At 38.5% G+C, this 12,500-nt stretch overlaps 1 protein-coding gene across 1 annotated transcript; it reads right to left on the bottom strand.

The window, feature by feature from the left end:
* Positions 1 to 3,388: 3,388 nt before the first annotated feature.
* Positions 3,389 to 11,606, bottom strand: LOC115221584 (sodium-dependent phosphate transport protein 2B-like). Its single transcript, XM_029791787.2, has 5 exons — positions 11,546 to 11,606; positions 10,429 to 10,736; positions 8,269 to 8,383; positions 5,656 to 5,784; positions 3,389 to 4,314 (listed from the first exon to the last, which is right to left on the bottom strand). The coding sequence occupies exons 1-5, from the start codon at positions 11,604 to 11,606 to the stop codon at positions 3,419 to 3,421; spliced, it is 1,509 nt and encodes a 502-aa protein (XP_029647647.1). The 3' UTR covers positions 3,389 to 3,418.
* Between the last annotated feature and the right edge of the window lie 894 nt (positions 11,607 to 12,500).

The raw sequence follows: 12,500 nt of genomic DNA, 5'->3' as shown, positions 1-12,500 counted from the left end.
TGATTGACGTACGGTTACAGCCGTTTCGTAACGTTCTTCATGAAGTATTGTTAATTGCGGTATGCAAAATTATACGTGCATGATTGTATCAATATGTACGCTCAACATTATACAGTACACTTGTATATTCACAAATTAATGCAAATGGAGGTAGCTAGCTCATCAGATCACCGAACATCATGGTTAACCATAATGAAATGATAATAATCTATATGAAGAAGGTTATGAAAGGGATGTAGTCATGTGGAAATCATATGGAGAATAAATCACTTTCCGACATACGTACATACATACGTACATATATATATATATATATATATATCACCTGAAGAAATGAATGCATGAAAATGACCTACCGATGTTGTATATATATATATATATATATATATATATATATACACACACCACATATATATATATATATTATATAATAATATATAATATATATATATATATACATACATTGTCGTGATAATAAATTCTGGTATAGTCTGTTTCCGTCTTTCCATACCCACCACACACACACACACAACACACACATATATATATATATATAGTAAATAATGACAATAATCCTTGGATGGAAGTTATAAACTTTTAATGCATCGCTACGCGCGTTTCCACAAATTACATGTCTCTTAAGAACATAGATCGTATTCCTGGGATGATTACAGTGTAGTCTGTCGTACCCGTGGGCATCGGGTAGGTCATTTTCATGCATTCATTTCTTCAGGTGATATAACATTAATGGAGGATTACCAGAGCCATGTTTATCCCTTTTGAATGCGGACTATGATCTTAAGAAACATGTGATTTGTGGAAACGCGCATAGCGAGGCATTAAATATTTATAAATTCCATTCTACCATTCCTATTTTTCTTCTGCTCTAACTGTTTTACACTCTGTTCGTTTCTTTTTCATTTTTACTTAAATTTCTGAATATCACTTTTAATTTTTTTACAGATGCTTGAAAATAGGTTAAAATGATAAAAAATTAATTAATTATTAAAACTCCTTTACTTCAAGTAGAAATGGAAATACTCGGTGTCCTATAAATAGGACACTGAGACAAGGTTTTCATTTAGTGTCCTATTTATAGGACAGTGTGACTTAATGGGTTAAATTTCTCGCTTTTAAACATTTGGTCATGTGACAGACGAGACATATAAGAAGAAGAAACAAAACAGTGACAGAATTCGTCGGCCGTTACGTTCTGAGTTCAAATTCCGCCGAGGTCGACTTTACCTTTCATTCTTTCGGGGTCGATAAATAAAGTACCAGTTTCCCACTGGGGTCGATATAATCGACTTAATCCCTTTGTCTGTCCTTGTTTGTCTCTTCTATGTTTAGCCCCTTGTGGGCAGTGAAGAAATAAATATATACATACATACCCCCTCCATATACACATATTTGTGAGTATGTGTGCGCGTGTGTGTACATATGTGAGGCTGGCAGAATCTGTAGAGCACCGGATAAAATGTGATGTGGTGGCTTTTACGTTCTAAGTTGAAATATGACATGACGTAAGCACTTGACGATAACAGAACCAACAATATTCCGACTGTGTCGTTCCAACATGGTCACACCACATAAAGCGTAGAGTTGATAATATTGTGCCTTGATTCGTGACAGATTTGAACTCAGAATGTATGATGTCACCCTGTCCCCATATATATAAACACATATATTCATAAGCATGCATGCATACACACATATACACCCATTTATACATGTACGCATGTATATATATAAACCTCGATAAACTTGTAAATGCATGAAAATGTTAGATCAGAGATATTTACTAAATACCTTCACTTCAGCAAGTACCTGTCAAAATACTGAAAATCATGCATTCACCCCCACTCATTAGGTCTAAACTTTTTTGTTTTTTACCAAGAACAATAATTTTTTTTACCAAAAACAATCATTTTTTTTACCAAGAACAATCGTTTTCTTTTTACCAAGAACAATCGTTTTTTTTTACCAAGAACAATAATTTTTTTTTTACCAAGAACAATCATTTTCTTTTTACCAAGAACAATCATTTTTTTTTTTACCAAGAACAATCGCTCATCCTTACTAGTAGACATCATTGATCTCAATATATTTCCTTTAATAACAAATTCATTAACATTTTCAACATTTTATCTTTCCATGCTTATATAGCAGAGTGGTTAAATGCTTAGTTATTCACCAGAAGCATTCATATTGTCTTATATCCCCCTTCAGCTTTAACCCATTAAAGCTTCCCAAGATATTTAACTTTCCATAATGTATGTCCACACAGACTTCCTTAATTTGTCTCTTTCTTTTTTTTCTTCCCCTGAGCGTATTATATTCACGTCCTTCATCTTTCAGCCATTTAAAAGTTTTTAAATTTCTTCTGACCTTTCAAAGAAAACAATCCACTTCTAAGAATATTAAAATGGAATGAATTATGCCCCTCATAATTTTTAACTCGAAATGCGTTTCTAGAAACTCCATATACGAAGAAAACATATCTCAAAAAAATATTTCAGTCACGGGTTGATGTTTGTCGTCGGACGATTTCTTAGCATTTTCTGGGCTGGAAACTTAACGTAACGATCATGAATCGTCTTTATCGTATAATATATTATTCTACTACTGCATCGGTTATTATTTGAACTACTTACCGTATTCTTGTTTATTTAAACACCCAATATACATACATGCATACGTATATATATATATATATATATATATATATATCGTATATATATATATATATATATAATATATATATATCAACATCACAATCAAGGAATGGCCATAATAGGCCATTCACCCCTAGAAATAACAGCCAAAAGCTGTTTCTAGTTATTTCTAGTGGGTGAATGGCCTATTATGGCCATTCCTTGATTGTGATGTTGAACTTAAAAGGTCTATGACTATTTGATTTTTTCCCACTAGGCCGCTGGTGGCAAAAAAATTCTAAAAACTTTTTTGCCACCTATATTGATTAATTATGAATATATATATATATATATATATATATATATATATATATATAATATATATATATATATATATATATATATATATATATGTATATGTATGTATATTCATACATATGGTTATATGCAAATGGATACGCTTAGTTACGCATGAATACACACTCTCACGCTCTCATCAAAAAAATTATTTGGGTTTTCTAGTTCTGCCATTTTCTTCTTTGCATTTCGAGTTTCAGCTAATCTTTTTAAAAACCCTTGTTTGCATTATTATTATTATTATTATTATTATTATTATTATTATTATTGTTATTGTTATTGTTGTTGTTATTGTTATTGTTGTAGTTGTAGTTGTTAATTTTTACTTGTTTGTTGTTATATTTGCTCAGTTTGTGCCGTGTTTTATTTTCTTGATAAGGTTTTTGGTATTTAAAAAAAAATTTCTTTCATGGAATCGATTCCATTGAGCTTTTCATGGCAAAGTTCGTTTGTGGCGTAAGAGTGTTATTCTTTTCTTTGGAGAACGAGCACCTTTTCAATTTCCCAAACCACCGACCGATTGCCGTCATCGGTCGGTCGTATGGTTCTAGCGAGTGCATCCACAGAGGCAGAAAGTCCCAGGTCCTCAGTTTTTCGGGTAGATAGCTGGGTAACTTTTTCTGAAGTATGTTCATGATAATCACGAATATAAGGACCAAACCGATCGGACCAAAAACACCAACCCAAGCAGGCCATCCACCCAAGGACACGACAAACACAAGACCGGGTAACAACAAGAACATAGTGATGAGGTATACAATGGCAAACCAACGATATTTTGCTGTTGTATTGCCGAGAGATTTGCTCAGACCAATGGGGACTTTCCTCAAGTATGGAATCGGATACCAAATGAGGATGCCGCTTACGTTAAAGAACAGATGACAGAACGCGATTCGCAGGGCCAGTTTTAGGCTTTCACCGGATGATGTCATGGCAGCCATAACAGCTGTGAACGTCGTCCCTATGTTTGCTCCCAGCGTCAGAGGATACATCCGTTTCAAGGAAATAACCCCAACGCCAACGAGCGGGGTGAGTGTGGAGGTGAAGATGGAACTACTTTGCACCAGAAACGTCAAGGCTGTACCGACAAGAATCGCCAGGTAACCGGTTAGAAACCCAAACGGACTGGGTAGTTTGGCGTTGACCATTTTCTTTATAATTTTCGCCGTGTTGCCTTTCATTACGGTATGGAGGATTTTTACAATTGATATTAAGCAGAAACAGAGCACGACCAGCGAAATTACAAGCAAGATCACGCCAATTAAGGTGTCATTGAGGGAAGAGTTTGCAAATACGTGGTGACCTGCAAAATAGACAAATGAGTAAAATAATTAAATAGATAAATAAATAGATAGATAAATAAATATATAAATAGAATGGATGACATTCTAACCACGGCTATTGGATGATTTTTGTTTGGTATTTTTATATTTTGTATTTTTGCGGTTTTGATCGGCCCGAGGCTGTGGTAGAAGACACTTGTCCACAGTGCCATGCAGTGGGACTGAACCTGGAACTATGTCTTTGAGAAGCAAGCTTCTTAACACACAACCACACCTGCACCTACAATATACATCGATCAGTTTGCATCGATCATATTGACACGGAAGGGCATTGGTCGGTGCGGGGGTTATAGTAGAAGACATTTGCCCAAGATGCCACCCAACGGGACGGAACTCGAAGCCACCAGTTTCTATATCGAGCTTTTTAACCACACGACAATGCCTCTGCCATTATACATACATGCACACACAGACACACACAGACACACACAGACACACACACACACACACACACATACACACATGTATGTATATATGTATGTATGTATATGGTGGTGGTTGTGGTGGTGGAGATGATGATGATGACAATGATGATAGTACTGATGATGATGAGGATGACGACGATGAACATAATAATAGTGGTAGTAATGATGATGATGACGACGATGTCGAAACCGACGATGATCATAATGATGATGATGGTGATGATGGTGATGATGATGATGATGATGATGGTGATGATGATGATGATGATGGTGATGATGATGATAGTGATACTGCTGGAGCTACTGCTGCTGCTGCTGGGGCTGTTGGTGGCGATAATGGTGGTAGTGATGGTGGTGGTGGTGGTGGTGGACATGATGATGATGATGATGATGGTGACGCCGTCGGACCCAGCGCCGCCGACGACAACGTCGATGATGGTAGTGGTGGTGATGATGACAATGATGATGACGACGATGTCGAAACCGACGATGATCATAATGATGATGATGGTGATGATGGTGATGATGATGATGATGATGATGGTGATGATGATGATGATGATGGTGATGATGATGATAGTGATACTGCTGGAGCTACTGCTGTGCTGCTGGGGCTGTTGGTGGCGATAATGGTGGTAGTGATGGTGGTGGTGGTGGTGGTGGACATGATGATGATGATGATGATGGTGACGCCGTCGGACCCAGCGCCGCCGACGACAACGTCGATGATGGTAGTGGTGGTGATGATGACAGTGATGATGACGACGATGACGCCTACGATTATTCAAGCGGTGACAATTGTTGACATTACTTATGGCGAATGACCCAACAATGAGATAAAAAAACCCCATCAAATTGCTTTCGTTTTTTCCTTACATTTCTTCCAGTCTTTCGTAAGGTTTCCTATAATTTGTTTTTCTGTACTTGATGCATTGACACCAAGCTCTGTATTTATTGAACATTCACCCATCGACATGTTATGAGCATCTAGCAACTGAGATGGATCTGGAATAGGAACGAGTACATATATATTTAAGCATGCTTGTAGACGACATACAAGGGGACTATTACACATGTTTAAGGACAGCTGCATATTGTATATAGCAAAAACATATCTGTTTTGTTGTGTCTAGGGAGGGTCATTACGCCAATATTAATAACACACGCACTGGTTCAGATCCACTCCTTTATTATAAAAATAATAATACAAATTATAAAAATAATAGAAAAAAGATCCAATACTGTACTATTTCTGCTTCGCGGATTTTCACATATCGCGGGGCGTTTTGGAACGTAACACACGCGATAATCGAGGGATTACTGTAGATAAACCGGCCATATCTGGTCCAAATAATCTACCCCTTTTGTGTTCGAGCTAGCCTTGTCCAGCTTAGTCAAGTGGTTAAATATCCAACTAGTTAACCATTCGATCGTTTGTTTAACTTTTTTTTTGCCATATTTCTTTTGCTGCCATTTGCAACTTTCTCGGTGACTTCTCTCCCAGTTCGTTACGGGATTGATTGCTAATTACCAACAAATTAAACAAACAACCGATTAGTTAGTTGGACATTTAATCAATTGATTAATAATTAAAGAGTAGAATCGAACCGGTGCGTGCGTTATTAATATTAGCGTAATGATCATCCATAGACGTAACCAAATTTGTTTCAACACACGAATTCACATAAAGAATCTTGCAAACCAGATACAAAAAAATAAGTAGGAACATGTCTGTGCATTAAATATATTTAACCCTTTCGTACAGTATTGTGGTTCACCTATCGTAGTTTATTATTTAAGTTTAAGTCGATTCCTCCGTGGTATTTTGCATTTATAATAAAATAAATATATACAAATTCAGTACAGTACTGTTTCTACTTCGCGGATTTTCACATATCGCGGGGCGTTTTGGAGCGTAACACACGCGATAATCGAGGGATTGTTGTAGTTAAACCGGCTATATCTGGTCTAAATAATCTACCCCTTTTGTGTTCGAACTAGCCTTGTCCAGCTTCTTACCCCTACTCTATAATGTTATTATAAAATGAAACAATTACAACATTGAAATCTCAAAGCTATGAGATAATGCGTAATTATTTCAAAACAATAAGAATAAACAAGCGTTTTATTTGATAGAGAAATCTGAATACAAAACGGTTATTAAATATATTATATATATATTATATATATATAATGTAAAGTATAGAAGCCATCTTATCATGGCTAACCACATTGGGGAGGGGTGTTACTGTAGCTTTATAGCCCCAAGAGATCTTCGTCTCCAGCTGGCTCTAGACACAATATCTGTGTCCTTGGAGTATTTGCAAAGGGAGGCCATCCCTTCCTCGCAAGCCTGAGTGATACGCTCGAACTAGTTTCGGGATTGTTGTCCCTCGTCAGCGGGCGGTAACCACCAGGTAGCGATGAAAGTGAAGGCTCCTCTGCAAATAGATATAAGTTTTTCTAATGGCGTCTGCCACTGATGTCGAAAAACGAACAGTAAGCAGAGATTTAATTATGATTACTGTTCGTTTTTCGACATCAGTGGCAGACGCCATTAGAAAAACTTATATCTATTTGCAGAGGAGCCTTCACTTTCATCGCTACCTGGTGATTACCGCCCGCTGACGAGGGACAACAATCCCGAAACTAGTTCGAGCGTATCACTCAGGCTTGCGAGGAAGGGATGGCCTCCCTTTGCAAATACTCCAAGGACACAGATATTGTGTCTAGAGCCAGCTAGAGACGAAGATCTCTTGGGGCTATAAAGCTACAGTAACACCCCCTCCCCAATGTGGTTAGCCATGATAAGATGGCTTCTATACTTTACATTATCGAGCGATTACTGTTTCAATCTCATTCTGAGATTTAATTATGATATATATATATATATATATTATATATATTATATATATACATATATATATGAAAATAGTAATGCAATACGAAAGTATTGCTTTCCAGTAAAAGATAGCCCGTAAGGGTAAAATTATACATAAAAGTAAATAAATGGTACAACGAAGTACCGATATTTACTGGAAAACTGTCTAACTATCTATCTATCTATCTATCTATCTATCTATCTATCTATCTATCTATATTCTATCTATCTATCTATCGATCTATCTATCTATCTATCTATCTGTCTGTCTATCTATCTATCTATCTATCATCTATCTAATCTATCTATCTATCTATCTATCTATATCATCTATCTATCTATCTATCTATCTATCTATCTATATCTATCTATCTATTATCTATCTATCTGTCTGTCTAACCATCCATCCATCCATCCATCCATCATCTATCTATCTATCTATCCATCTATCTATCTATCTATCTATCTATCTATCTATCTATCTATCTATCTATCTATCTATCTATCTATCTATCTATCTAACTATCTATCTATCTATCTATCTATCTGCATCATAAAAATATTTACATTAAAGAATGATAATTTAAAAGACAAATATATATACTTACCGGGAGTGAAAAAGCCATGGCTTCCATTAACCGGAAGTGTCTTCTCACACCATCTTTTTACTAGACTTTCCACATCATCGCCATTTGCAATTTTCTTTAAACACTCCGAGTCCAGCTACAAGGAATCGAGAAAACATTGAATAAACTCCCAGTACTTTTTTTAATGTAAAGAACATACTGTTTTACTCTTTTATGTCTTAGTGGCGCCAAAGCCCTGATCTTAATACTTTTTCTTTTTCAAATATCCTGTTTCTAAAATTACATTGTGCAGTACTAGCAGTATCGCCCGGCGTTGCTCGGGTTTGTAAGGGAAATAACTGTATAAGCATTTTTTAGAGAGTTACTTCCCTTATATAAAACCGAGTAAAAAATGCATTAAAAAAGCGAAAAAATTATACTCTTTCTCTTTTTACTCTTTTTACTTGTTTCAGTCATTTGACTGCGGCCATGCTGGAGCACCGCCCTTAGTCGAGCAAATCGACCCCTGGACTTATTCTTTGTAAGCCCAGTACTTATTCTATCGGTCTCTTTTGCCGAACCGCTAAGTGACGGGGACGTAAACACACCAGCATCGGTTGTCAAGCAATGCTAGGGGGACAAACACAGACACAAAAAACATATTCACACACACTTATATTATATATATACATATATACGACAGGCTTCTTTCAGTTTCCGTCTACCAAATCCACTCACAAGGCATTGGTCGGCCCGGGGCTATAGCAGAAGACACTTGCCCAAGATGCCACGCAGTGGGACTGAACCCGGAACCATGTGGTTGGTTAGCAAGCTACTTACCAAACAGCCACTCCTGCGCCTATGGTAAATTACCTTATGGTAATTTTTTTTTTAAATCGTAGACACATCGTAGAATATAAGTGTGCTGCATGTGAAAAAAAGGTTGCGGAGCAATGGTATTAAGCCAACCTCGAGTAAAATATTCCGCTATCAAGTCTCTTTTATGTGGCATATCAGAACGTCTAAAAGAATGAAAGAATGAGAGTGTGGGTAGATGAGGAAGCTGGGTGAGAAGATAATATGTGGGTGGCTGAGTGTGACTGGGTGGCTACACTCACTCAACCATGCGACCACCCACCCTGGTTGTGTGAACGGGTAGGTGAGTGATTGGGCCGAGTGAGTGAATGATTGAGCGGAAGAATATATATGGGTGTATGACAGATGACTAGTTAGGTGGACAGGTACACAGGTGAATGAAGGAATGCGTGAGTGAGTGGACGGGTGGAGGGGAGAGTGGAAGTGTCGCTCAGCGGGACGGGGTGGGTGTGGGGTGGGGTGCGGGGTGGGAGGTGGGGTGGTTAGGTAGGTTCGTTGGTGTTTAACAACGACGATGGTAAGGATGACAACGATGGTGGTGATGTTGACAACAACGATGGTGATGGCGGTATCGAAGACGATGACGATGATGAAAACAACAATGACGATGATGACGATGACACTGACGACAATGGCGATGATGACAACAATGGTGGCGATAATGGCGACAACGACAAAGATGACAACGACACGATGACGATGGCGATGACAACGACGGTGATGATGACGAAAACGACAAAATTTGAAAATGACGATGATGACAACGACGACGATGATGACGGTGTCGACGACGATGGCGATGATAACAACGATGGCGATAATGGCGACAACCACAAAAATGACGACGACATGATGACGATGATGACGACGACGATGATGATGACGACAATGACTATGATGGCGATGACAATGACGACGACGACGACGATGATGACAACAACGATGGCGATAATGGCGACAACAACAAAGATGACGACGACACGATGATGATGATGACGACGAAGGCGACGATGACAATGACGGCGATGTTGACGAAAACGACAAAATTTGATGACGATGATGACGAAAACGACGGCGATGATGACGATGACAACGACAAAATTTGAAGATGACGATGATGAAAACAACGATGGCGATAATGACGCTAACGACAAAGATGACGACGACACGATGACGATGATGACAACGGGGAAAAGATGACGATGACAACGACGGCGATGATGACAACAACGATAAAAATGATGACAAAAATGATGACGACAACGATGACGATGACAACAAGAAATGGGAAGTGAGTATTGTATTTTTTCTGGAGAACGACCTTACCTCAATGATAAGATCAGTGAACGGCCGAGTGATCACCTGCAGCAGTTCAATACGATCGAATTTCGTGTTACCTGAGATGCCATCCATAATGGCACCCGTAAGTCGGTAGAGGTAACCGCTGGCGGCCTCCAACGGCAACAAGATTAGCACCGTTAACCAGTTGAACATATCCAAGATGGTGGCGGCGGCAAAAGCTCGGCGAAACTCGTTCCGATCGCCTGCTTGAGCTAAAGAAACGATGGTGTTTGTGATTGAGGTCCCGATATTGGCGCCCATCACTAGCGGTATCGTTGCCTTGACGCTGATAACTGGAAATATAAAGTAAAACCTATAATTAAAACAATCAGATCGAAACATCGTACAAGTGTAAATACTGGTTGTAAATTTTGGCACAAGGCCAGCAATTTCTGGGGAGGGTGCAAGTCGTGCAAGTCGATTCATTGACCCCAGTGCTCAACGGGTACTTAATTTATCGACCCAGAAAAATGTTAAAAGGCAAAACTGACCTCGGCAGAATTTGAACTCAGGACGTAAAGACAGACGAAATACCTATTTCTTTATTGCCCACAAGGGGCTAAACACAGAGAGGAGACAAACGAGGACAGACAAACGGATTAAGCCGATTATATCGACCCCAGTGCGTAACTGGTAAGGCAAAGTCGCTCTCGGCGGAATTTGAACTCAGAACGTAGTGACGGACCAAATACCTATTTCTTTATTACCCACAAGGGGCTAAACACAGAGAGGGCAAACAAGGACAGACAAAGGGATTAAGTCGATTATATCGACCTCAGTGCGTAACTGGTACTTAATTTATCGACCCCGAAAGGATGAAAGGCAAAGTCGACCCGGCGGAATTTGAACTCAGAACGTAGCGACGGACGAAATACCTATTTCTATTTCTTTACTACCGACAAGGGGCTAAACACAGAGAGGACAGACAAACGAATTAAGTCGATTATATCGACCCCAGTGCGAAACTGGTACTTAATCTATCGACGCCGAAAGGATGAAAGGCAAAGTCGCTCTCGGCGGAATTTGAACTCAGAACGTAGCGGAGCAGACGAAATACCGCCACAGCTTCTGGCTGGTGAGGATCGAACCACAATTCACCTACTTTCAATCCAGATTTCCTCCCAGCCCTCGCCCCTCAAACTTCCTCTATCTTTTTCCTGCATCGTCTTTCACGTCTTCCTAACCTTCTTTCAGTCCCATCTCACTACATTTGCCTTCAAGATGATTGACACTTGCGTCCACTTTGCCATACATTCAACACTTATTAAACTCGGTGGCTTCTGTCAATTTTTGTTTTAACAACATTTGTTCTAATCGCTTGTTCTTGCGCAGTCATGATAAGGGTCGCGATTTCTGTTTACAGTTTTACAACCATCTCTCAGTCAAACTCATAACTCCTCTCCTTCCTATGTCCTCCCTTTACAAACTGACAAACTGCCCATGTAACACTCTTTTTCCCGTCCTCTTTTCAATCGTTTCCCTTCTTTTGTTTATAATCCTTTATTCTAAGTGCTTAACATTGATCTCCCTGCTTGTTCTTATAAAGCCTCATCGCTTCCCCTAATGCACTTCTCTACCTTTATAATTGCCAAGTACACTGGGACGATACACGGTACATTACGTGACCCCTCAATTTCACATTTTTCTCGAGTTCCTGAACCACAGATTCCTTCGTTTTCTCGGGCTATTAACGCACCAAATTCTTAATGCACAAGTTCTTCTACGTAGCCAGTGCCGCCCCAAAGGCATGTCGAAGAGGGAGTTAGGAGTTAGGAGGAGGTGAAGGGGCGGCAAGGTAACATAATTAACATATCAAATTTTACCTATAATAGTTATATTATACAATGCATGTATATATATATATATATATATACATGCATGCACACATATACATCAATTCATACATACATCAATATATATATACACACACGAACACATATACATACATACATGCTATATATATATATATATATATATATATAATAATTTAAAGCAGCAGAAAATTCAACAAAACCTGTTACTCTGAGTTTCCCGTTGTCGTTCATGGACAGTTTTTT

This window comes from Octopus sinensis, linkage group LG18 (assembly GCF_006345805.1).
Source record: "Octopus sinensis linkage group LG18, ASM634580v1, whole genome shotgun sequence".
Classification (NCBI taxonomy): Eukaryota; Metazoa; Mollusca; class Cephalopoda; order Octopoda; family Octopodidae; genus Octopus; species Octopus sinensis.
The sequence above is the reverse complement of the archived record's forward strand: the minus strand, read 5'-3'. Positions and strand labels throughout refer to the sequence as shown.